Genomic DNA, 27,722 nt, shown 5'->3' on the forward strand with positions numbered 1-27,722 from the left:
AATATTTAGGTGCCTACAGTGTGCCAATCATTATTCTAGGTACTGGAGTTACATCAGTGAGTAAAGCAAAGCCTCTCCCCTTGTGGAGATTAAATTCTAGTAGAAGAGACAGGCAGTAAAGATGATTAATAAGTAATATGTATGTAGCCTAAAATGTATGTTTATGTATATTTAAGATGTTTTATAATATAGTTACAAAAAAATGAAAGTGCTAAAGAGAAAGAGAAAGGGTTTAAGGAGATCCAGGTTAGTTTGAGGAGGGTAAGGAGGGTCCTCACTGAAAGGTGATTATTTTAAGAATGCAAAGAGATGATGGATATAAGCATTCAGCACTGTATGTGACACATTATTTCTCACTTTTTGAGTACTTGTTATTATTTTGAGACAGGGTCTTACTCTGTCACCCAGGCTGGAGTGCAGTGGCGCCATCATGGCTTACTGCAGCCTCGACTTCATGGGCTCAGGTGATTGTCCCATCTCAGCCTCCCAAATAGCTGGAACTAGAGGCGTTTGCCACCCTACCTGGCTACTTTTTCTCATTTTTTTGTAGAGATGGGGTTTTGCCATGTTGCCCAGGCTGGTCTCAAACTCCTGCGTTGGCCACCCAAAGTGCTGGGATTCCAGGCCAGAGTCACCATGCTGGGCCCTGTCTAGATATTATGATGAAGATTGAGGATGATAGTTTTTGTGGAGCACAATCCTGACTCTGCCCGTGATGTTGCATTCATCTTTTGGAGCATAAGCAGATCACCAGGTGAATGTCTAAAGAATATGGAATAAGGTTGAAAGAAATACAGGTCCTGGCAAGGCAATGGAAAGATGCATGTGAAACATTCATTTCTAATAGAGGACTAATTTAATAACAGAGAAATATACTCTTCCATAGAAACAATTTGCTTTCACATTCATCTGTATGCAGAGGTTTTGAGGTAGATACAATAAAAGACATTAAAAACAGTCCTTAAACCCAGTGGAGGATCAAGAGGTAACAAATTTGAGAGGTGGAATGAAGCTGTTGCTGTTCAAGCTTGCACTAACCTACTTTCTTTTCAACTGAAACAAACCGGTTACCTCGTTCCTGTTATCTGGTTAAAAAACACCTACCTAGGAGAGGCTTTCATCTGTCATCGTGAATCAGGAAAGGTGTCCCCTAAAGAGATGATACCTGGGTCAGTTCGTGTATGAATGAAAGTTAGCCTGGAAAGAGAAAAGTCTAAGTAAAGTATGAGGTCAAAAGCGGAGGAAAGTAAGACGGGAGAGGTAACTGATGTCTAGGTTATAGATGCCTTCTCCGCCTATGTACAGAAGCATAGACTTTATCCTGTAGGTTAAAACTCTTATATAGAGTTGTTTTCTTTTTAAGCAGGGAAGTGTGACTTCATTGGCATTTTGAGATGGAGGCTTCTGGGCAAAAGGATTTCATGGGGGGTAATCTTAGAGTCAGGAAGACTGTTTTGAGATGATTATGATCAGTCTAGTCAAGAGATGGGGAAGGTCTAAGCTTTGTCTCTTGTAGGTGAAATGGAAAGAGACAAAGGGTTTGAATTTGGGTTGTGTGATGTGAAGAATGATTGGTCTTAAAATACAGATTTAAAATGAAAAGATTAAACTGATCAATGTTTTTTGGGCTTTTAACAAATGTGGCTGATAGTGTGTTTTTGTGCTTTCAAAGGGAGCCTGGATGAATAAGCTTGGGTACTGTATATATTTTATTAGACATTTGAAGTGGCAAAGTAATTTCTAAAATATTTTTAGCAACTTTGTTTCATTTTATCTGCAGGATAGAAAAGTAAATTTTGGGATTGTTGATTAAATTAGCAGACCATATGGTGTTTGCACAGACTCATTGCTATGTGAGGTAGCCGTGTTATTTTTCTCTTTCAGGATATGCTGTTTTACCTGATGCCAATGTTCTAAAACACTTATTTTCTAGTCAGCAGTAGGTGAAGCAATTATTTCTAGTCTTTATGTTTTTTTCTTGATGCCTTAATTAATGTCACAATTTGTGAAGTGCTTTACCCTCCTTTTTAAAATTAGTTTAATATGTTAAAAGATTAAATCTTCACATTTGTTTAACGCTTCCTAACCTCTTTTCACATCATAGCATACATAGAAAGTGGTAAGTTCTAATTGGCTGTCCCAGTCTGAGGAAATCAGTATCTGAGTAAACTCATAATCGTTCTTCACAACTCTCTGGTGTTGGTCCCTGGCACACAGTTTGGGAAGTTCTATACTGTATTGTAGTTAGTTAAGTGGAATTAGGAAAGAGTTATAGAGTCTTACCAGGGTTGTTTTTTTTTTCTTTGTTTCTTTCTTTTTCACTAAAAGCCTAAATCTCACTAAAAAAAAATTTTTTTTTTCTTTTGAGACGGAGTTTGACTCTTGTTGCTCAGGCTGGATTGCAATGGTGTGATCTTGGCTCACCACAACCTCTGCCTCCCAGGTTCAAGCAATTCTCCTACCTCAGCCTCTCAAGTAGCTGGGATGACAGGCATGCACCACCACGCCCAGCTAATTTTTTGTATTTTTAGTAGAGACGGTGGTTTCTCCATGTTGGTCAGGCTGGTCTCGAACTCCCAACCTCAGGTGATCCACCTGCCTCAGCCTCCCAAAGTGCTGAGATTACAGGCATGAGCCACCGTGTCTGGCCCTAAATCTCACTAAATTACCAGGTGTTATACTGGGAGCTATAGTTATGAGTTAAGAGCTCAAGGAATTCATACAGAGATAGACACAGAAACAAATCACCTGTGGCACAATATGACAAATGACATCACAGAGGTGTAGGAGCCTGAAGAGTCCAAATGTGGGAGGATTTAATTCTGTCAAGGTGTACTTGAGGAGTATCAGGGAGGAGTTGGAGTTAGACCTTAAACTAGGAGTTTCTAAATGCCAGAGACAGGGAAAGCAGGGCATTGCAGGTGGAGAGCACAGCCTGTTTTATAGGCTTTCTGCCTGCTTAATGTCTAGCAGAGGTCTCTTCTTAATATAAAAGTAGGTATTGGAACTTAGGAGTTTGCTCTGATGGCAGACATGGTTACTTGCCCTGCCAAAGTGCCTATCTACCTTCCATTTATGTTGTTTGGATTCAGTCTCCACTATACTATAACCTGATACTTGCATAGTGCCTTTAATTTTCAAAGCTTTTTATCCAAATAACAGCCCCTCAGGGATAGGAAATAGAAGCCAGCTGGTAGTATTTTTATTTTTATAGAGGAGAAAACTGAGACATCACCATCATATCAGCATTTCAGTTACCAGATAAGAAGGTTTTTTTTTTCATCTCCTGATTGCAAAGGGTGCTGTCCAACAGGAAGAACCTCCCCCAATTTTCTGGGCACAGCCCAGAGTGCTGACTGAGGCAGCCACCAGGAGGGCGCCGGCAAGGCAGACATCATGGCTGCTGATCACAGAGCTAACAGCTTGACATCTGCAGGCTGCAGCTGTAGATTTTTGCTACAGCACATCCGTATTTCTGCTCACACTTGTGAAGAATCACAGAGTTTGGAAGAATATGAGTTAAACCGTTCCAAGCGTATAAGTGTGCTCCATCTCTGGGAGTTTTATTCTGTACTAGGTGGAGTGGCTGTGAGATCTTATAGCTTCTACTTTTCTCTGTTTACTTTGCCATGTTTAGTCCATCTTCCCTATCCCAATTTTAATCTAATGCCAAAAAAAGTTGGAGTACTCCATAATAGATGACTTGAGTGGGTGCTAATTGTGTCACTGAAATGTTTACCCAAAACATTGTTTTTCTAGCTGATTTTGTTCTGCCTCTATCTTTCAGTCTATTTGGAAAACACAGAGTACCTGGTTATGTTTTAGAGTGTCATAATCATTTCAGTAAGCATGAACGGCTGTTGACCATTTTATACTTGTGCCTATACTAAGTATTTATCCGATTTTCTAATATAACTGGATTTTTTGAAATAGCAATGGAATAAACTTTCTGGATTGGTGATTGTGAGGAGGTATACCAAGAAGAGAAGGGTGATCTTGGTGTGGAGCTAACGTTTCTGAAATTGTGGCTTGTTCTTACTCCTTAAGGTACCCCATTGCCACTCCTTAAGCCCATTCATTTGACAGTGGGGCTTTTTGTCAGAATCCTCTGTGATTGTCGATTGGGGACATAAATGGGCTCCTACATAACAGCTTCTATGTTTCAGTTTTCTAACTTCTCCATGGTGTGCTTCAGCTACAGACTTTGTATTTATGTTTATATGTTTGTGAAGAAAGACAGGAACAATATAGTAGAATGTGAAGTCCCTTTGAACTGTAATCAGTGTGTCTTATTAAATTCTTGGTCACAATATGCAAACTTCATTGAGTCCTACAATAATTTATTCTTTTGGCATTATTTATTTTGCTATATATAGTATCGTCTCTGGAGCTCAGCAGAGCTGCCATTTCTTAGCCACATATGACTTGGGACGTAATTTTTGACTTCACTGAGCCTTAGCTTCTGGTTGAGTAAAGTTGTAGTGGGGAAGGTACCTTCCATTGTCTTAGTGTCATTTAAATAAGAAAATATTTTAGCACCATTCTTTGCATGTAATAAATACTTTGTTATTTCTAAATGAATACATGAAGATGGAGAATAATGGTAGCTATTACTGTTATAGCTCTTTCCTGACTTCTATTATCCTTCCCAGCAAGAAAGTTTTGTCCTATTCAAATCTTGGGTAAATATGAAACTTGCTTCATTATCAATGTGGATTGAGAACATATATATTGGGTTCATGGGCAGCTGAAGAAAGGCTTTTAAATCAGTTTTCCTTTATGGTCAGTTGGTCACAAATAACATCAAAATATCAATAGTATTTCTTTTTTTCCTTTACAGCTGGCTACTTTACTATTTGTATACCTAATTAAAATTTTTCCACTTCTAAAATTTTTTCTGGGGCAATTTATATATGATTAGATTAATTTACATTGAGTATTAGTTTCCTTGGGAAACTAATAAGTTTTTAAAAATAGATCCCCCAAAATGGTAAGGAGTTGAGCAGTCAAAGCTGTGAGCAAATAGAGAATTTGGGCCTAAAGTTTAATATGGAAATGAGAAAATTATTTTGATTTATTTGTAGAAAGAACCATAATCAAGGAAATTTTCTTAAGTAAACTTCTGCTTGTATGCATTCGCTACTATTTTTCTCTTAGAGCTTTTAGTGCTTTCTCCCTGTCGTAAGGTTGTGGAGTTGGGATACTCTGCGATGTCCCACAAAGCTAGCACAATAGCCCTCTGCTTGTGGTGCCTACAGCTATCATCCAAAGGGGATAACCACATGACATTGCAGTGTATTTCCAGATGTTATTCTCTCTGTTTGGATGACTTGGGAGCTTAAGAAGGGTATTTTCTCTTGAATAGGAGAAAAACTGTTACTTTGGCATAAGGCCCACTCTGGCACCATTCCCACATCTGTTATTGATTAGAAGTGAATGCTGGTCAGTCAGGATGCAAGAGTGCTGGTCCAGTTATCAAGCTCAGCCTTCAGGGTGAAATACTGTAGGAAATCTGAAGGATGGCATAAACTGGCTCTACACAAAGTCTTTTAAAAGACTCTTTCATAAGCTATTGTACAAAGACCTGGTGTGTAGAAATAGCCTGAGTGATGTCTGCATGTTAAGAAGATACCATAACATCTACATGTAGGATCTATTCTTAGAGGGAAGTAGTGGAATGGGTGGTGGAATCCTTTTGCAATGATTTTTAAAATATATAATAAACATGCACAGATACTGTTAACCCAATGAGTGTTGTTTTGTTTAGTTTTTGAGACAGAGTCTCCCTCTGTCGCCCAGGCTGGAGTGCTATGATTACAGGCATAAACCACCATGCCAGGTCTGTTAACTTTTTTTTTTAATTAAATTTTTTTTTTAAGAGACAAGGTCTCACTGTATTGCCCAGGCTGGTCTGAAACTCCTCTCCTCAAGCAGTCCTCCCATGTCAACCTCCCAAAGCATTGGGAATAAGCCACTGCACCCAGCATGTTCATTTCCTTAATGGTGTCTTTTGATGAGCAAAAACTTTAATTTTCATAAAGCTCTAACTTAGCAGTCTTAAAAAGGTTATGGTTTGTGCTTTTTTGCTTACCCACCAGGTCATAGGGATATTCTTCTATTCTGGGTTTTTTTTTTCCCCTTTAGATGGAGTCTTGCTCTGTCGCCCAGGCTGAAATGCAGTGGCACAATCTCACTGCAACCTCCGCCTCCCGAGTTCAAGTGATTCTCCTGCCTTAGCCTCACGAGTAGTTGGAATTACAGGCGTGTGCCACCACAACCAACTAATTTTTGTGTTTTTAGTAGAGATGGGGTTTCACCATGTTGATGAGGCTGGTCTCGAACTCCTTATCTTACACATTTTAGGCATATAAATTTTTAAATTTTAAGTCCTAATTATATTTTAACTTTGGCAGCCTATTATTATGAAAATGTGGGCATTCTATGTAACTCAGTAAGAAATATCTAATGGTTGGTTTTACTTAATAAACAAATAAGCCAGTATGTACTATGTTCTGACCGCTGGACTTGGCACTTGGAATATGGCAGTGATCAAGATGAACATGGCCCCAACTCTCAAAAGGGTTACAACTAAAGAGGCCAAGGTTGGCCTGTTTAGAAACAAAAATGGACAAATGATGCATTTCAGGCCTTGTGATGTGAACAGAAATTTTTTAATATTCTTCATTATGCAGCAGCTGATAGCAGCATCAAAGTTTGATAGAGGCTAGGCACGGTGGCTCACGCCTGTAATCCCAGCACTTTGGGAGGCCAAGGTGGGCAGATCACTTGGACCCAGCAGTTCGAGACCAGCCTGGGCATTGTGGCACAACCCTATCTCTACAAAATACACAAAAAATTAGCCAGGCATGGTGGTATGCGCCTGTAGTTCCAAGCTACCTAGGAGACCAAAGTGGGAGAATCACCGTGAGCCCAAGAGGTTGAGGCTGCAGTGAGCCAAGATCACACCACTGTATTCCAGCCTGGGTAATGGAACCAGTCCCTGTCTTAAAAAAAAAAAAGTGATAGATTCCATTTGGGTAGGATGTATGTGCAGTATAAAGATAACATTGCTGTTTTTTGTTTTTTTAATGAAAATGTTTCCTGAAGCCATAGCAAAGAGCATGAATATTGGAATGAGTATCTAAGTCTGTCATTTTCTTTCTTTTTTTTTCGGGAGCAGTGGGGAGATAAGAGTCTTGCTCTGTTGCCCGGGCTGCAGTACAGTGGCACGATCTCAGTTCATTGAGATTTCAGTTCACTGCAAACTCTGCCTCCAGGGTTCAAGCGATTCTCCTGCCTCAGCCTCCTGAGTAGTGGGGTTTACAGGTGTGCACCACCATGCCTGGCTAATTTTTGTATTTTTAGTAGAGACGGGGTTTCACCATGTTGCTCAGACTGGTCTCAAGCTCCTAACCTTGTGATTCGCCCACCTCAGCCTCCCAAAGTGCTAGGATTACCGGCGTGAGCCATCGTGCATGTCTGTCATTTTCTTTGTTACCTAATTTCTAAAGATTACTCATCTTTTAAAATATTCTTTGCAACAACTTGTTTGATACCTGTGATTTTTACTGTAACTCAAGGGTTTTTTTTTTCTTTTTCCTTTTTTTTTTGGTCGTCTTGGTTGTTTTATTTTGTTTGAATCCTGGGAAACCAGAGGTGTTAGCCTATGTTTTAAAACTCACATTTGGTAGTGGTATCAACAGCTGTCACACTGAATAATTGTCATGTCATTATAAGGGTTTCTGTTGCTCACTAATCTGTAGGTATAAATCTGGATTTTAACCACATTTGATTGGTAAAAATTAGTTCTTGTGAGATTGTGTGCTGTGTAGGCCATCTGTTCCCTATTCTCAAACCCAGAATGAAAAGTTAGCCCTAGAATTTGCAAGTCAGTGAACTAAGAGTGTGTTTTAATAGGAAGATGGGTTGACTGAAGTCTCTGGGGGTAGGTTAGGACCTGTATGTGGGCACTGATGGCAGAAACATAAGTTTATGTGGATATACTCTTCATTAGTGGAAAGAAATCTTAGTTTTCAGCTGATTTTCAGTGGTGGACATGACCCCAAACAGAATCTGAGATGATTCAGCTAAATTTTCCCTTTTTTGTCCGAGTCTGCTTGAGGTATACCCTCCTTGAACTCTTGTCAACCAGCTACATCATGAACTCCTTGCAGGTTGGAATATCAGCTTCATGTTTGTATCCCAAACACTTAGTACAGTGCTTGGGTCATGTTAGCCTTTCGATGATGCTGAGAAAATGAATCAGCACGGTAACTTCTTGCATTAGGAGTGACAGCACAGACTGGGCAGGGTGGCTAATGCCTGTAATACCAGCACTGTGGAAGGCAAGGCAGGCAGATCACTTGAGGTCAGGAGTTCGAGACCAGCCTAGCCAACATTGCAAAACCCTGTCTCTACTAAAAATACAAACATTAGCCAGGCATGGTATTGCACGCCTGTAATACCAGTTACTTGGGAGGCTAAGACAGGAGAATCGCTTGAATCCAGGAGGCAGATATTGCAGTGAACCAAGATTGCACCACTGTACTCCAGTGTAGATGACAGAGCAAGACTGTCTTTAAAAAAACAAAAAGCAGGAAAGACAGCATTACTTTTTATTAAGGCCAATGTCTTACTTTCCCCATACTACCTTCTAGTTTTTGCTTATACATATGCATACTCTTTTCATTTTATTTTCGTGAATATCCATTATATCTGGCTCTTTTGCATCATATCAAGGCCTTTTCTGTGTTGCTATTCTGTGTTTTCTGTGCATTTATCTGTCGTCATTTCAGTGGAGAAGTAGACCCAGAATATGCATTATTTTCATTAATATTACAGACCATTGTTTTCATTAGATTGTGTTACCGTCTAACTATCCTTTATACAAGAACACTATTGTATTAATTTGAAAAATTAGTTGTTTTAGTTTAGTCATTACTAGAAAGTTGTAGGTACATAATAATTGACCTTTCCCCTAGGGTCAAAGGCCAAGTCCCAAGCCATAACCTTGTCTGGGTTTCATTTTCTTTATCTGGGTAGACTGAGTATATGGCTTTCTAGTTTAAAGTTCTTCAACTAGTTGTTAACCTTACTTGGGGAGATGAAATGTTTTTTATGAACCAGTAATTTTAATATAATATGTGATGTTTAGGGGCTTTTTTCCCTTTACATGGCTGGAGTACAGTGGCATGATCTTGGCTCACTGCAAACCTCCATCTCCTGGGTTCTCCTGGGTTCAAGCAGTTCTCCTGCCTCAGTTTCCCAAGTAGCTGGGATTACAGGCACCTACCACCATGCCCAGCTAATTTTTTTGTATTTTTAGTAGAGACAGGGTTTTGCTATGTTGGGCAGGCTGGTCTCAAAAAAGTGCTGGGATTATAGGTGTGAGCCACTATAAATTCTAATCAGCTTCTTTAGCTGGCTTCTTAGTAGAAGTAATAGAAGTAATAAAACAATAATATAGATGATGATGGTGGTGATGACGATTATAATAAAATATTTTGTAAAATGGTGTGCAGTTTAGAACAGGGTTACTAGCATCATTTCCTGATGACAGAACAGGTTGGAGAGAGAGGCAGACTTAATTGCTTATTTTATAGAGATTGAGCCACTGTTTTGGTGGGTTTGTTTAAATGTTTACTATATACTAAAACATGATATCCTTTAAACTTCCAGTGGGATTTTGACAGGGTAACTGAGATGCCTTTAATCATACTACCAAGTTGCTGGGATTATAGCCCAGGGCATTTGGTCTAATTTGAGAGCATGTTTCTGCTTGTGCTGCTCAGATGGAGGACTGGGGTCTAGGGCTTCTGACCTCAAACCTTGTTTTTTTTTCTGTCACACTTGCAGGGTATTTTAAATACCTGGTCCCATTGTTCCCTCAACCCAAACTACCTGTCAAAATTTTGGTTTTGAAAATGAGGTCACTATAGCTAGATCATATTGCCTATGTATGAAGAAAGACTATAACAGGTTAGGAATGCTTGGCAATCCAGTAGGTGTCTAATAATTCTGGAGAAAAGCAAATTTAGTCAAAAAGCAAATGAAAATATTTTATAATCAGTGTTTCAAAATGATTCAAGGAAATTGAATCCCCACCATGTCATCAGTTCTATTTTCATGTTCTTTGAATACTGTGAGCATATGTGTCTATTTTTTTATAAATAATTGTAATCATACTGCATATATGTAGGAAGTTCCCCCATATAGCGTTGTATTATATGCATTTCTCCAAGTGTTGACTGATCCTTCATAATTATAATTTTTAATGCCTTCACAGTTCACATTGACATGCTGTTCCACCATTTAATTAACCATTCCCCTGTGGTATAAATTGTTTTCCCCTTGAGTTATTTTCTAAAGAACAAATTTCTTGGAGTGAGGTCACACAGTCAAACATTATAAACATTTTTCTAGCAGAGAAATGATTTTTTAACCTCATTAATTGAATGTTGGTACTTTGAAATACATTTATTTCTGTGCTTTTTTTGTCCCTAGTACATTAGTAATTGGATACTGGAACTAATGGAAGTGAACAAGCATATAGATAATCTAGAAAGCCTTATAGTCTTAACTGGAAATACATAATTATTTTCTCTTGAAAGTCACCGTCCCATTTTGTTATGCTTTCGCAGAGCAATCTAGAACTGTGGCAGAGTGATGGTTGAGGAAATGTGGGGAAATTGATATTAAAACCTTAGCCGTGGTAGATTGAAAGTTAACTTTTGAAGCAAAGCTTAACTGTAGAAGAAAAATATGATTATTTCATATGGTTGTTGCTAAATTATAGGTTTATTCTTTTGTCCTTCTTTGCATATCTCTCTCTAAAAAGGTAGCTAATTAATGAGTTATGGTAATTTACAGTTTGTGAAAGGACTGCCAGTATATGCTCATGTGATCTAATCAACATTGTGATTATTATAATTATCTCTAACAGAGACATAGGAAAACTGAGGTTCCCGTTGATATTATTCTACCAAAACAGTGGAACCTGCTCTTGATCTCATTCTATGTTTCTCTGAGGTTTTAAGCAGAACCTGGATATATAATGAACCATTTATATTCTATAGCAGATTTTTGCATTGGCTATGAGTTCAAAATAAATAAAAATTTTAAGATCTCTTCAAAGTCAAGAGATTCTAAATAATCAAAAATGCTTTTTGATTAAAGCATAAAGGGCCAAGGTGACGTGTTTGGAAAGTATAGATAGAAGGCTCTGAATTAGGAAAAAGTCCTGTAATTCTACAGAGGTATGTATTTTGACCCTTAATTTCTCTTTTCCTTGAAGGTTCATAATTAGGCCAAAGAAATTCAGAATTATCAGTTTGGAAGCTATGAACTTGAATGATAGCTTTCTCAAAGTATATTGGAGAGTTTTATAGAATTGTCTCTACCTAACTTTGAAGCTCACTATTTATTTTATTTTATTTTTGAGACGGGATCTTACTCTGTCTCCCAGGCTGGAGTGCAGTGGTACAGTCATGGCTCACTGCAGCCTCAACCACCCAAGCTCCTGTGATTCTGCCACCTCAGCTTCCCGAGTAGCTGGGACTACAGGCACGCACCACCAGGCCTGGCTTATTTGTTGGTATCTTTTATAGAGATGGAATCTCCCTGTGTTGTCCAGGCTGGTCTCAAACTTCTGAGCTCACGCGATCCTCCTGCCTTGGCCTCTGAAAGTGCTGGGATTACAGGCATGAGCTACTGCAACCAAGTTTTTTTGTTTTGTTTTGTTCTGTTTTTTTTGAGATGGAGTCTTGCTCTGTTGCCAGGCTTGAGTGCAGTGGAGCGACCTCAGCTCACCACAACCTGTGCCTCTCTGGTTCAAGCGATTCTCCTGCCTCAGTCTCCCAAGTAGCTGGGACTACAGGCGCACACCACCACGCCCTGCTAATTTTTGTACTTTTAGTAGATAAGGGGTTTCACCATGTTGGCCAGGATGGTCTTAGCCTCCTGACCTCGTGATCCACCCACTTTGGCCTCCCAAAGTGCTGGGATTATAGGCATGAGCCACCACACATGGCCCTGCACCCAGCTTTAATTACATTTTCTTAACTGGACCTGGGTGGAAAATAGGTTGTTTGTGTCCAAGACAAAAATTGAATTATTTTACATGCATTTCATTTTAACATTATGTCTGGACTGTTTTGCCATTTAAAGCCATTAATCTCAACTCATGATTTCTGTCCCAAGGAAAATGAGAGTCAGATGTTCACATCTGGACCATTTGTTCCAAACATTGTTTCATTCAAATAGTTGAAATTGCATTAGAAAATTTTGATATTGATGAAGTAAAGAATTTAGAGTGAATTGTTGAATGCTCTCATTGAAAGGGAAGATCAAAACCTCCAACTTAATGTAGAACTATAGACTGAGAGAACTATTATTTTTTGTTGATTTTTCTTGAACAACATTACCAAAGTATGACTGACATGTTAAAAAGCTTACATATGTAACATACACAATTCCATGCACTTGGGAATAAGTACACCCCTGTGAAACCATCACCACCAAAGTTTCCTCTTGACCCCTTTATTATTATTATCATTATTTTTTGTGTATGGTATCTTGCTGTTTTAAAGTATGCCTTGTTAGTCTTTGTTTTAACTTTGCTCAAGTGTTCATTAAAGTGATAAACTTGCTGAAGAAAAAGTGAACATTTTAAAGTATTTTTTATAAATAGAGTAGAAACTTAAGTGCAGATGAACAAATATATATAGAGAGAGAAAATATATATAGATAAGCAAATGAATAATGAGCAAATACATATGTTAATGTAACATATATTAATATCATATATATGTCAACCAAAAAAGTAACATGACCAGTTCATAATATTTCTTTATTTTACATTCATTTTTGGCTTTTTTGAAAGATGTATGCTACATTATATTTTCCTTTATTCCTTAAATTACTGTAAAGAACACCACCACTATACTTAAGATTAGTACAGGCTAACCAAGTAAGGTTGATCACACAACACAAGGATAGTTCAACATTAAAAAGCTGGAAAGGGCCGGCGTGGTGGCTCATGCCTGTAATCCCAGAACTTTGGGAGGCTGAGCTGAGTGGATCACTTGAGGTCAGGAGTTTGAGACCAACCTGGCTAATATGGCAAAACCCCATAAATTTTGCATAAAATGCAAAAATTAGCCAGGCATGGTGGCGCACACCTGAAATCCCAGCTACTCAGGAGGCTGAGGCAGGAGAATCACTTGAACCCAGGAGGCAGACGTTGCAGTGAGCCGAGATTGTGCCATTGCTCTCCAGCCTGGAGGACACAGTGAGACTCCGTCTCAAAAAAAACCCAAAAAACCAAGAAACTGAAAGGAGGGGAAAAAAAAAAACCCCACCCCATTTCCATTAATACATCCCTTCCCCTCAAAAAAAAAAAGCATTTGATTAAGCTGAAGACCTATTTCTAATAAAAACAAGTGAAAAACAAGTTTGTAGTAAGTAGAAACTTCAAGGTTATACATGCAAAATGTGGCTTAAACTAGAGCTGCAACATAAAGGTAGTGATGAACAGCAGAGGACAGTTGGAATTGTGGGAAATGCACAAATGCATACCTCTAGCATGGAGCTTCAGGGTTGGAAATCAAACACTAGAAGCCCAGCCAGGCACAAAGAGCAGCCAGTTACTGAGGGAACATCTCTCTTTGTCTTTATCTGTTGTGGAGATGTTTGACAGTCCCACACCCCCAGTGTATTGTAATAAAACACTTTATATGCATCTTATAGTCCTCAATGATTTAGGCCCAAAAAAATCATCAGTTAAGCAAATTACCTTTATTTTGTTTACTTTCAAGAAAGGAAGAATAATCCCAAACTTGATTCTTGATTTCTCAGCCTGAACAGTGTAAGGTCATAGTTGACCAGATTTCTATGGAAACAAGTAAAGATGAATTTGTTTCTTTGTCATGGGCCTGTGCTATAGGTTGTTCTGTTTTTATTTCACGTGATTGTAAACAACAACCCTGGCAGCTGGACAATATTGAATGATTGTTGTAAACAAGGAAGCAGACTTTGAGGAGGAAGTATCCCCACTATCAAAGAGCTAACAGAGCCTCAATTTGAATCCTGATCTGTGTGAATCCAGAGCCCATGTTTTTTCTACTATTGCATTATACCCATATATTGTAAGCAACAAATAGAGGCCACATATGTAATTTTAAATATTCTTGTAACCTTATTTTTTTAAAAAAAGAAACAGGTGAAATTTCCTTGATGTTATGTTTAATATATCTAAGAAATTTCAATATATAATCATCATAAAATTATTAATGAGATAGTTTACTTTTTTTTTTTTTAAAGTGTTAAGTTGTTGAAACTTGGCGTCTGGCATGGTGGCTCATGCCTGTAATCTCAGTGCTTTGGAAGGCCGAGGTGGGAGGATCACTTGAATCCAGGAGTTCAAGACCAGCCTGGGCAACATAGTGAGACCCTATCTCTATCAAAAATTAGAAAAATTGGCCCGTCACTGTGGCTCATACCTATAATCCCAGCACTTTGGGAAGCCGAGGTGGGCAGATCACCTGAGGTCAAGAGTTTGAGACCATCCTGACCAACATGGAAAAACCCTATCCATCTCTACTAAAAATACAGAATTAGCCAGGCTTGGTGGTGGGCACCTGTAATCCCAGCTACTCAGGAGGCTGAGGCAGGAGAATTGCTTGAACCCGGGAGGCCAAGGTTGCAGTGAGCTGAGATCGCGCCACTGCACTCCAGCTTGAGCAACAAGAGCAAAACTTCATCTCAAAAAAGGAAAGAGGGCCAGGCGCGGTGGCTCACACCTGTAATCCCAGCACTTTAGGAGGCCGAGGTGGGCGGATCACAAGGTCCGGAGATCGAGACCATCCTGGCTAACACAGTGAAACCCCATCTCTACTAAAACAAAAAATTAGCCAGGCGTGGTGGTGGGCACCTGTAATCCCAGCTACTCAGAGGCTTAGGCAGGAGAATTGCTTGAACCTGGGAGGCAGAGGTTGCAGTGATCCAAGATCGTGCCACTGCACTCCAACCTGGGTGACAGAGCAAGACAGAGGAGAAAAAAAAAAAAAGAAAAAAAAATTAGCTGGACATAGTGGCGTGCACCTGTAGTTCCAGCTACTTGGTAGGCTGAGGTGGGAGGATTGCTTGAACCCAGGAGGTTTAAATAAAAAAAAAAAGTCTGTAATCCTTTTTTCCTGTACACAAAAAGCTTCCAGAAAGTAGTTTAAAAAAAAAAAATCAAACCCTAAGGTAATTTGTTTTAAGTACCGTTTGGCCCAAACACAGGGCTTAACTCTTAGAAACCAGATTGAGTTAAACACATCTAGCTTTGTTTTTTACTTAGCCCCCCAAAGGCTATGTGCATGTCCCAGGAATGTACTTGTCCTTTAATTAGGCACAGTAATTTTCTTTAAATATTTGACAGTGGTAGGACCCTAGAAGAACTCTTTCCAGTTGATGGCCATTGCCAAGATCTTCTTAGTTACCTGGCAATGGTGTGTTCCATATCTGCAGCAAGGCAAAGCCCCGGGTACCAGAAGTTCCTTCACAGAACCTAGGTGTCAGCCAGCCACGGATGTTGTCCTGTGGCTTCTCATAATGGAAGAAAGCTAGATCTTTGGTTCCTACTACTTCTGAGCATGAAGTTTTGGTTTTTGTGGTTCTCCATCTCAAAGCAGAAGCTGATGGGCTGAGTGGGCTGTTCTTTAGGCTAGGGGAACATAAGAACTCAGTTTTTCAAATATTAAGGTACTTGGAGCCAACTGGACCCCAGGCTCTTTTAAAGATTGATGAGGCCGGGTGTAGTGGCTCATGCTTGTAATCCCAGCACTTTGGGAGACTGAGGCAGGTGGATCACTTGAGGCCACGAGTTCAAGACCAGCCTGGCCAACATGGTGAAACCCCGTCTCTACTAAAACTAAATAATAATTAAAAATTAGCCAGGCGTGGTGGCAGGCACCTGTTAATCCCAGCTACTTGGGAGGCTGAGGCAGGAGAATCGCTTGAACACAGGAGGCAGAGATTGCAGTGAGCCGAGATCACACCATTGCACTCCAGCCTGGGAAATGAGTAAAACTCTTTCTTTAAAAAAAAAATTGATGAATAGTTGGGCACAGTGGCTCACACCTATAATTCCAGCACTTTGGGAGGCCTAGACAGGTGGATCACTTGAGGCCAGGAGTTCAAGACCAGCCTGGCCAACATGGTGAAAACCCATCTCTACTAAAAATACAAAAAAGTTAGCCGGGTGTTTTGACGCATGCCTGTAGTCCCAGCTGCTGGGGAGGCTGAATTGCTTGAACCGGGGAGGTGGAGGCTGAAGTGAGCTGAGATTCCACTGCTGCACTCTAGCCTGGGTGACTGATAAGTCTAACACACACACAAAAATTGATGATTAAATATGTACTGACAGAAAAGAAAAATATTTATCTCATCCAAGTTAACTGAGGATGGTAATATGATTAAAAACAATTTTTTGAAGTCACAGTTAGCGTTGTGGTTACCTTACGGGACTGGGCACGTATACCTTTGCATTGGACAAACTTATTTTTACTCAATAGAATATAATTAAAATGCAAACATTAACAGCATTTTAAAATGTAATAGTTTTCTTTGAGACAGAGACACTCTGCTTTCTTTTGCTTCTCAAACTGGTCTTCATGATCTTCAGGTTGCTACAATCTGATACTCTCCCACATCCATTCTCACAAACATTTCTACATTTCAATTAGGGGAGAGTCTTCTTGTAAGTCATGTTAATTCTGTGCTTATAGTATCTCCATTTCCAAAAGCTCCCCAAAATCTCTAGATACATTTAAATCTTCCCCAACACACTTGGTCCAAGATGTTGCTTCTGTTTTCATTGTCACCATGCCTAGGGCACAGCAAGTAGTGGATTGATAACAAGTGTTGGTTGATGAACATGAAAAAAAGTGACATAGGCTGGACACAGTTGCTCACATCTGCAGCCCCAGCACTTTGGGAGGCCGAGGCAGGCAGCAGGCAGATCACCTGACGGCAGGAGTTTGAGACCAGCCTGACCAACATGATGAAACCCATCTCTATTAAAAATACAAAATTAGCTGGGTGTGGTGGCGCATGCCTGTAATCCCAGCTACTCTGGAGACTGAGGCAGGAGAATTGCTTGAACCCGGGAGGTCGAGGTTGCAGTGAACCAAGATCACGCAACTACATTCCGAGCCTGGGCAACAAGAGTGAAACTCCATCTCAGAAAAAAAAATACATTACATATATATACATATATGTAGAATTATGCTGTGTAGTTCTGTTAATGCATGATGTTATAAAAGCACAGTTGTAAAAAGGTTATATTTACTCTAATTCTAGGCCACAGACTATTCAGTCATCCAACATAGCCAGGCACTGTAACACATGCTTGTAATCCTAGTTACTTGGGAGGCTGAGGATCACTTGAGCCCAGGAGTTTGTCAGCCTGGGTAACAAAGCCAGACCTTGTATCTTTGAGGGGGGAAAAATTATGCAACATTACTTGACACTAGGGAGACAAAGTAAGTATGAAGATGGAGTTATATGAATAGGTCACTGCTACTTAAAACCCTCAAAAATACATGTACTATTAATGCATTATTATGCATATAAGGAAGACAGAATAATGTCATATACATCATGACTCCATTAACTGTGCTAACTATAAAGAAGCTGAATATCTACATTTTTTAATTGTATACTAATGCAGATATTATATCATTTGTTCATATTAACTCTCTATGTAGGCTTTTCCATTGTAAAGATGCTATATTTATCCAGATCCACCCACTCCCCACATACACACAGAGCTGTTAGTCTTTCAAATTGAAAAATATGGCCAGGCACACTGGCTCATGCCTGTAATCCCAACACTTTGGGAGGCCAGGCAGGCAGATTACTTGAGACCAGGAATTTGAGACCAGCCTGGCCAACAAGGGGAAACTCCGACTCTACTAAAAATACAAAAAGTAGCCAAGCTTGGTGGCACACGGCTGTAGTTCAGCTACTCAGGAGGCTGAGGCAGGAGACTCTCTTGAACCCAGGAGATGAAGGTTGCAGTGAGCTGAGATCGTGCTACTATCATCCAGCCTGGGTGATAGAGCAGGAATCTGTCTTTAAAAAATAAAATAAAATAAATCTATTACATAATAAACTGATAAATATAACACTTTTATGATAAATATTTTCCAAAGCAAACATTTAATAGGAGTGACACTGTTTTTCAGTTTTCTGACTAGTTGTTTTTTGTTTTTTTTTGTTTTCCCTTGGAGATGGAGTCTCACTTTGTTTTTGAGCCTGGAGTACAGTAGCACAATCTCACCTCACTATAACCTTCGCCTTCCAGATTCAAGTGATTCTCTAGCCTCAGCCTATCAAGTAGCTGGGATTATAGGCACCCACCACGATGTCCAGCTGATTTTTGTATTTTTAGTAGAGATGGTGTTTCACCGTGTTGGCCATACTGGTCTCAAACTCCTGACCTCAGGTGATCCACCTGCCTTGGCCTCCCAAAGTACTAGAATTACAGGTGTGAGCCACTGCGCCTGGCCTTCTGACTGGTTTTTAAAACAGGATAGCTGGATTCTTTTATCTGCTTCTGCATTGATCGTGTAATCTCTGTAAAAAGCTACTATTCACTCAAAGAGTGAGAGTAAAAAGTATGCATGACCTCATGTTACCACAATTATGAAAATTGTTTTGACCTTTCCTCTTCTCCTCCTCACACATATCCCAAAGAATCTCCGGGACCCCCAACAGTCTCAAGACTATATTTAGAGAACTGCTGAGTAGATCATGGCATTCAAGCCAAGATTTTATGTTTTATTGTAAGAGCAATAGGAAGCCATTAGAAGAGTTTAAATAGGTCTGTGGCGTGATCTGTTTTAGGCTTTTAAATCAGCATTTTGGATAATAAATGAAGAATGGACTGAAGGAGTTAAAGGCAGAAGCAGAAAGAATAGGAGGCAGATGCAGCAGTCAAGGTGAGAGATGACAGTGGCAAAAGTTTAGCAGTAGAGATGGGAGACATGAAATATTGTGATATATTTAAGAGCTGGACTGTCAGGATTTACTGCTATATTTATTCTAGAAGGTTCTGTGTTCCAGAGACATTTATCACAAGAGGTATCAAATGTTGGAACCCGAGAGACCTGGCTTTTTGAATCCTAGGAAAGCCATTAACTAGCTGTGTGAGAAATTGATAGTGTTTTTCCCTGTCTCCAGAAAAACATGTGAGGGTTATATTTGGCCAAGAAGACTAAAGTTAGCTGATTCTTGAGATCTCTGACTTGGGCTGCTTATATGTGGCCAGGGCAGTAATGTGACATAGTGTCAAGAGATTGGGATTCAGTTGATTTCTATTGTGGTAGGGGTAGCTTCCATACAAAGGCAAGATCCTAATCAAATTTAATATAAGTCTTTACTGTTTGTGTGAGAAATAATAAGTTGGTGGAGACCTGAAACAGATGGTGTGCAGTTGGAGTAGATATATTATTCTAAGTAAACATTTGCTGGAGCTGGGAAGCAACAATCCATATTTTACTTTTTCCTATTTACAGTATCAGTCAGCTGTGTTGCTACTGCTTTTAACTTGCATTAAGGTTATCAACAGTTTTGATGTTGGCAGGCAATTACAATATATCTTTAAATGTTAAAATCATTAGCATTGGAAGAGACCCTCAGCATATAGTGGTGTAATGATTCTTAATGCATTCCTGGTAGATAGTTGTCTAATAATATCTTATACTTGAAAAATCTTATACAGAACTTTTTTTTTTTTTTTTTTGAGAGAGAGGGGGTCTTGCTCTGTTGCCCAGGCTTGAATGCAATGGCACAATCTTGACTCAGTACAGCCTCTGCCTCCCAGGCTCAGGCAGTCTTCTCAAGGAGCTGGGACTATAGGCATACACCACCACACCCAGCTAAATTTTTGTATTTTTTTTTTGTAGAGACCAGCTTTCACCATGTTGACCAGGCGGATCTCGTACTCCTGAGCTCACTTGATCCACCCACTTCAGCCTCCCAAAGTGCTGGGATTACAGGCGTGAGCAACCATTTCTGGCCTACAGCACTTTTTAATCTGTTACTTTATTTGCTTTTTAACACCTCCTTTCCTCCATTTTACAGAAGAAACCAAGGCTCTGGCGTGACTTGTCTACGGTTCCACAGTAGTTGATAAATTGGCAGAAAAATCAGGATTCACAGTTACAGTTTCATGCCCAGTTTTCTTTCTTCCACAATAGCCTACCTTTGAGTATGCAAGAATATAAATCTCTGGCTGGTCTGAAATTTAGCTCTTTTGCCAAACTAACCTTTTCATCTCATCTTTTGCTGCATACAAGCTTTTTATATTTACTGTTTTTTCTGTTTCAGCTAAGAGATGGTCTTAAATCTAGGGAGTAAGGAAAATTCTGTATTAACTCTTTCCTGGCTTAAGGTACTATAGCCACTGTATTTGTCCCAATTAAGTTCTGCTGCAAGATCTGTGTGCAGTCGCTTAAATGTTAATAAATCCTTTGTTACAAATAATATACTTGTTCTTACCTTCTTTGTTCCTGTATTCTTTCTGATAATTCGATAAAAACAAGTTTTCAAATAGTAGGTTTAAAATGGCATTTTATTAATCATGAATCTAATCAGCATAATAACCTAAACAGCTAGCTTGTATTCCTATATTATTTGTATATTTAGTCTTGAAATTCACAATGCTTTAGCCAGTATGGGCTTAAAAAATAAATTAAAAAAAAATGAAATTCACAGTGCTTACAGCCCAGCAGGTTATACTCTTTACTTGGCCTCTGGTTTTTCCCCTTATTTCTTTGACTTTTCTTTTTCTCTCTCCTTGTTTAGTGTCTTGTCTTTCATGATTTCTAAGAATTGGAATACCTGGAGAGCTGTACCCACTTCCTCTAAGATACCTGTTCTCAGGCTTCATGTAGAATCTATATGCCATTATTTGAACACATTTAATCACAAACTCAAGAGTTTCACACCCAGGCCTCAGTGCCACACTTTTATATCCAGCTACTTATCCAGCATTTCTATTAGACCATCTACTGGGCATTTCAAAGGTAATTCTGAAATCATGCCCAGCTAATTAAAAAAAATTTTTTGGAGCCAGGCGAGGTGGCTCACGCCTGTATCGTAGCACTTTGAGAGGCTGAGATCACCTGAGGTCAGGGGTTCGAGAGCAGCCTGTCCAACATGGTGAAACAGGGTTTCACTAAGGGTCTCTACTAAGAATACACAAATTAGCTAGCCGTGGTGGCACATGCCTGTAATCTCAGCTACTTGGGAGGCAGGAGAATCGCTTGAACCTGGGAGGTGGAGGGTCTCTACCAAGAATACACAAATTAGCCAGGCGTGGTGGCACATGCCTGTAATCTCAGCTACTTGGGAGGCAGGAGAATCACTTGAACCTGGGAGGCAGAGGTTGCAGCGAGCCAAGATTGTGCCACTGCGCTCCAACCTGAGTGACAAAGTGAGACCGTCTGGGAAAAAAAAAATGCCAAGCTCAAGAAATCCTCCCGCCTTGGCTTCAGAGAATGCTGGGATTGCAGGTATGAGCCAGTATGCCCAGCCTGTATGAGATTTTCTGATATTAAATTATCCTTGTTTTCTGTTTTTTTTTTTTTATAAACTTGATTGATTGTGATTTTCTAAGGAATACATAGCTGGATTTGATTTCCTTATTTCTTCTCAGCTTCATTGTGGTATAATTTATGTACAATAAAATCTACCCATTTCAGTGTATATAGTTTGAGTTTTCGCTGTTGTATTTCAACAACATTAGAATCATTATATATAGAACATTTCTTTTTTTTTTAAATTTTTATTGAATTTTAGGTTTTGGGGTACATGTGAAGAACATGCAAGATTGTTGCATAGGTGCATACATGGCAGTGTGATTTGCTGCCTTCCTCCCCTTCACCTATATCTGGCATTTCTCCCCATGCTGTCTCTCCCCAACTCCCCAACCCCGGCTGTCCCTTCCCTATTTCCCCCCAACAGACCCCAGTGTGTAGTGCTCCCTTCCCTGTGTCCATATGTTCTCATTGTTCAACATCCACCTATGAGTGAGAACATGCAGTGTTTGATTTTGTGTTCTTGTGTCAGTCCCTACAAAGGATGCAAACTCATCGTTTTTGATGACTGCATAATATTCCATGGTGTATACATGCCACATTTTCCCTGTCCAGTCTATCATCGGTGGGCATTTGGGTTGGTTCCAGTATATAGAACATTTCTATCACTATAAAAAATGTGATTTGGGCAACATGGTAAGACCTTGTCTCTACCAAAAAAAGAAAAAAATTTAAAAGAAAATTTGCTGGGTGTGATGGTACATGCCTGTAGTCCCAGCTACTTGAGAGGCTAAGATGGAGGATCATTTGAGACCAGGAACTCAAGGTTATAGTGAGCCATGATTGCATCACTGCACTCCATCCTGGGCAACAGGATGAGACCTGGTCCCAAGGGAAAAAAAGGAAGGTAACCATGCCGTCTAACATCCCTGCCTTTTTATATTCAGTTTTTTTCCCATCAGTTCGAGATAACCACTGATCTGCTTTCTGTAACTAGTTTTTTCATGTCTAAAGTTTCACATGCATGGAATAATACAGTATGTAGTTTTGTTTTTTCTTTTTTGATCTGGCATCTTTTATTTACCCTAATACTTTTGTCATTTTATCTGTGTTGTCTGGTTTATCTATCAGTAGTCTGTTCATTTGTTGATGTGTTTTAATTTGTGGTTTGTTGATGACTAGTACATTGATCATCTTATGTGCTATTAGCCATTTGTAAATAATGTTTTGGGAATTATCTCTTCAAGTCTTTTTTTTTGCTCATTCTTAAAATTCGGTTGTTTGTTATTATCAAGTTGTAAGAGATGTTTATACTGTGTATTTTCTGTGTCTGAAGTCTCATGGCAGTGATAGAAGACAGAGAGAGAGGTCATAGGGAGGAAGTTAGTATATTCATAAACCAAGTGATCCTATGTTAGTCATCTTTGAGGTTCTGTTAGTATATTCATAAACCAAGTGATCCTTCGTAGATATGTTAGTCATCTTTGAGGTTCTTCCAAAAACCAGGTAGACCTAAGAGATGTGCCACAAGCTTTGTAGGTTTCCAGGAGTTTTATGCTTGTATAGATGAGATCACTAGTTACGACATTGGGAGAGAGAGATTGATTTTACGTTTAGAAAGCTGAGTAAAAGAATCCTTTCTTCTCCAGACACTTAATTATCTGCCCCTTTTTAAATGAAGGTAGAATTACAGTATTCTCTCTCTCTATTCTTCGTTTCGTTCTGATATTTATTTTGTTTCTGTAATCAGCATGTCCCTAATTTGGTTTAGGTACTCTTCCTGACTTTTACAAGTGTTATATGCTTTCCCCTCAAAAAATATGAAGATAGCTTTTTTTGTTGTTGTAAAAGGAAGGGAAAAAAAGCACCCTGATCAATATAGAAGTAATTTTAATTAGAAACTAAACAAGCCTGCAACTCTTAGTCCTGCCTCCCAAGACAAGTACTTCTGCCAATTTGTCGTATATCCTTTCTAGCTTCTACGTGTGTGTGTGTGTGTGTGTGTGTGTGTGTGTGTGTGTGTGTGGTTATTCTATAGTTCCTTTATGTAATTGGGACCCTACTTTAATTTTACTGAACTGGATTGGATGAAAATAAGACTAACCAAGAGTTGAGACTGTTGGAAAAGCGAAGGACATGGTGAAAGTCATAGATGTCAGTTTTTTGTTTTATTTTGTTTGTTTTGAGATGGAGTTTCACTTTTGTCTCCCAGGCTGGAGTACAATGGCATGATCGCAGCTTACTGCAACCTCTTTTTATAGTTCTTCAGTAGGTACTTAGACTCCCAAGTAGCTGGGACCACAGGTGCATGCCACTATACCCAGCTAATTAATTTTTTTGTAAAGACATGGTCTCGCTCCATTGCCCAGACTGGTTTTCTAGCTTTTTAAATCGGTTATAGCAGAAGTCAGTAAACTGTGGCCCACTGTCCATTTTTTGTAAATAAAGACCGATCAGAACACAGGCAAGCCCATTTATTTGTGTATTGTCTATAGTGTGCTACAACAGAGCAAAAACATACTTACTGTCTTGCCCTAGGCAGAAAAAGTTTCCTGATTCCTGAGCTATAAGAATTATAAATTGTTTTTCTAGTATATGTATAAACATGGAATGCAAAAAATTTTTTCTATCATTAGTGTTAGTACGTGTTAAAGTATTAATTTTATTTCAATTGTGTGATATCTTCAAAGGCCCTTACACTTTCTGGCTTGGCTTTGCTTTTGTTTTGTTTTGTTTTCTTTTCTTTTGTTTTTTTTTTTTTTTTGAGATGGAGTTTCGCTTTGCTGCCCAGGCTGGAGTGAAATGGCGCAATCTTGGCTCACTGCAACCTCTGCCTCCCAGGTTCAAGTGATTCTCCTGCCACAGCCTCCTGAGATTACAGGTGCCCACCACCATGCCCGGCTAATTTTTTTCTTTTTTTTTTACTAGAGACAGGGTTTCACCATCTTGGCCAAGCTAGTCTCGAACTCCTGACCTCAGGTGATTCACCCACCTCAGCTTCCCAAAGTGCTGGGATTACAGACATAAACCACCACACCTGGCCTCTGGTAATTTCTTTTTTTTTGGTGGGGGAGATGGAGTCTTTATCACCCAGGCTGGAGTACAATGGCACGATTTCAGCTCACTGCAACCTCTACCTCCTGGGTTCAAGAGATTCTCCTGCCTCAGCCTCCCAAGTAGCTGGGACTACAGGCACACACCACCACACCCAGCTAGTTTTATTGTATTTTAGTAGAGATGGGGTTTCGCCATGTTGGCCAGGCTGGTCTCAAACTCCTGACTTCATGATCTGTCTGCCTCATTCTCCCAAAGTGCTGGGATTACAGATGTGAGCCACTGCACCTGGCTGGTAATTTGTTTTTTTTGTTGTTTTTTTTTTGTTGTTGTTGTTTTGAGATGGAGTTTCGCTCTTGTTACCCAGGCTGGAGTGCAATGGCGCGATCTCGGCTCACCGCAACCTCTGCCTCCTGGGTTCAGGCAATTCTCCTGCCTCAGCCTCCTGAGTAGCTGGGATTACAGGCATGCGCCACCATGCCCAGCTAATTTTTTGTATTTTTAGTAGAGTCGGGGTTTCACCTTGTTGGCCAGGATGGTCTCGATCTCTTGACCTCGTGATCCACCCACCTTGGCCTCCCAAAGTGCTGGGATTACAGGCTTGAGCCACCGCGCCCAGCCTTGGTAATTTCTTTACTTGAGTCCTTATGTCTCCATTTTTTTGAATGAAAATTGTTTGTCATTATAAACAGTTGTTCCTGGCCATCTTGGCATATAAAGCCTGCATGTTATTAGGAAGTTGGATGTGTTGTCAGTTTTGTGGCAGAGTTACAAAGAGTAAATGCTCATCCTTAAGCATGTACTATGTCTATAATCACTTTGGCCAACTTTATAAGGCTATAAATGCAACAGTAATTTTCCTCTATCTTTAGCAGGTTAGAATTACCAGTTATGGATTTTTTTTTTTTTTTTTTTTTTTTTTTTTTTTTGTGATAGAGTCTTGCTGTTGCTCAGGCTGGAGTGCAGTAGCACAATCTCGGCTCACTGCAACCTCTACCTCCTGTGTTCAAGCCATTATTTTGCCTCAGCCTCCCAAGTAGCTGGATTACAGGTGCCAACCACCATGCCCAGCTAATTTTTTTTTTTGGGGGGGCAGAGTCTTGCTCTGTTGCCAGGCTGGAGTGCAGTGGCGCGATATTGGCTCACTGCACCCTCAACCTCCCAAGTAGCTAGGACTACAGGCGTGTGCCGCCATGCCCAGCTAATTTTTGTATTTTTAGTAGAGATGGGATTTCACCATGTTGGCCAGGATGGTCTTGATCTCCTGACCTCATCATCCGCCCACCTTGGCCTCCCAAAGTGCTGGGATTACAGGCATGAACCACTGTGCCCAGCCTAATTTTTGTTTAGTAGAGATGAGGTTTCACTGTGTTGGCCATGTTGGTCTCAAACTCCTGACCTCAGGTGATCTGCCTGCCTCGGCCTCCCAGTATGCTGGGATTACAGGTGTGAGCCACAATACCTGGACTGGAAATTCTTATCATATGACAATTACATATTCAAAACATTTATATATCCTCGGCAGTGGTTGAAGACAGCCTGTGGTCCAGCTGTGATACCACCTTTGGGGGCACTATTCAAACTATATCCCATTTGCTACCTGGAAAGCCCATGTAGCTTTTCCAGCTAACACCTTAACAGTGTGACTTGCCTGGCTGTCATACATGGTAATGTTTTTGTTTCTTTATTTTCCTAATAGTATATGTCTATCTTTCCCATAAGTGGGTCCCTCCCTACCTTTATCTCTGAACTTCCCTAAGGCCTGGAAAATCCAGGATGCTCAAGTAGATTGGAATCTGGAGAACCTCAAAATTCAAGACCAAATTATTGGAAATAATCCAGTTGTTCATTGATAAGGGATTATTTAAATGAACTGTGGTACCACTTCAAAATGTAATATCATACTTTGTTTTTTAAAATTGTGGAATTAAGAATTCCAGGACATATTGTGATATTAGAAAACACAAATAAAGAATCAAAAAAATAAGGAACATGATAATTTGTATGTGGTATAGATCAGTTATCTATTCCTGCATAACAAACCATGTCAAAACTTCATGGCCTAAAATGATAAGCCTCCCCTTACCTTCTATTAGTCTCATCAGCCCACCTCAGCATCCCAAAGTGTTGGGATTACAGGTGCGAGCTACCACACCTGGCCTGGAAGTCTGATTTTTTGTAAAGAAATGGATTTAATGGCTTCCTTGGCCAACCTTTTTGGAATGATCAGTGTTCCTGTCATTACAGGAAAGATCTCTAATATGGATCTTTATAGATAGCTCTAATATAGAAAGATCTATATTCTGCACATTTTCTCAGTGATGATAAACAGGAACACTTGGCCAAATCTCCTTCTACCCCACACAGCATAAACATCTCAAAAGTGGGGTAAACTGTTATTCTAATTTTTTTTTTCTTTCTTTTTTTGGCGTTAGGGTCTTGCCCTGTCAACTGGGCTGGAGTGCAGTGGTGTGATCACAGCTCACTGCAGCCTCAACCTCCTGGACTCAGGTGATCCTCCCACTACAGCCTCATGAGTAGCTGGGACCACAGGCATGTGATACCACATCCAGCTAATTTTCTTTTTTGTAGAGATGGAGTTTCCCTGTGTTGCCCAGCCTCTTCTCAAACTCCTGGGCTCAAGCAATTCTCATGTCTAGCAATCCTCCTGTCTCAAGGTGCTTGGGATTACAGGCATGAGCCACCGTTCCCAGCCATAGTTCTAATATATTTTTAAATCTGATTCAAGTAAAACATGGGAGAATACATGCCATTGTTATATCCATTATGGTACCCTTCATATAACCCTGTGTTGAATTATCCCCAGGGACAGATAAAGAAAACCACTGTCACACAACTACTGAGTGATGGAGCATTCTTCACATTAGGCTCACCTTTTTTTTGTTGTTTTGTTTTGTTTTGTTTTTTGAGATGGAGTTTCGCTCTTGTTACCCAGGCTGGAGTGCAATGGCGCGATCTCGGCTCACCGCAACCTCCGCCTCCTGGGTTCAGGCAATTCTCCTGCCTCAGCCTCCTGAGTAGCTGGGACTACAGGCATGCGCCACCATGCCCAGCTAATTT

General features: G+C 39.9%; 1 protein-coding gene across 4 annotated transcripts in view; it reads left to right on the forward strand.

Moving 5' to 3' along the window:
• The window catches only part of CBFA2T2 (CBFA2/RUNX1 partner transcriptional co-repressor 2), a 150,229-nt gene that overhangs the window by 74,596 nt on the left and 47,911 nt on the right, over positions 1–27,722 (forward strand). The window contains exon 1 of one of the 4 annotated variants that reach the window (XM_064382325.1): positions 21,488–21,563. The exons of the other annotated variants lie outside the window; for them this stretch is intronic. Coding sequence (XP_064238395.1) covers positions 21,509–21,563 — 55 coding nt within the window. The 5' untranslated portion in view covers positions 21,488–21,508. Of the gene's footprint in view, positions 1–21,487; positions 21,564–27,722 lie in introns of those variants that run through there. 4 annotated transcript variants of the gene reach the window in all.

Source organism: Aotus nancymaae, unplaced genomic scaffold, assembly GCF_030222135.1.
Source record: "Aotus nancymaae isolate 86718 unplaced genomic scaffold, 86718_ANA_hifiasm-v0.15.2.pri h1tg000029l, whole genome shotgun sequence".
NCBI classification, from domain to species: Eukaryota; Metazoa; Chordata; class Mammalia; order Primates; family Aotidae; genus Aotus; species Aotus nancymaae.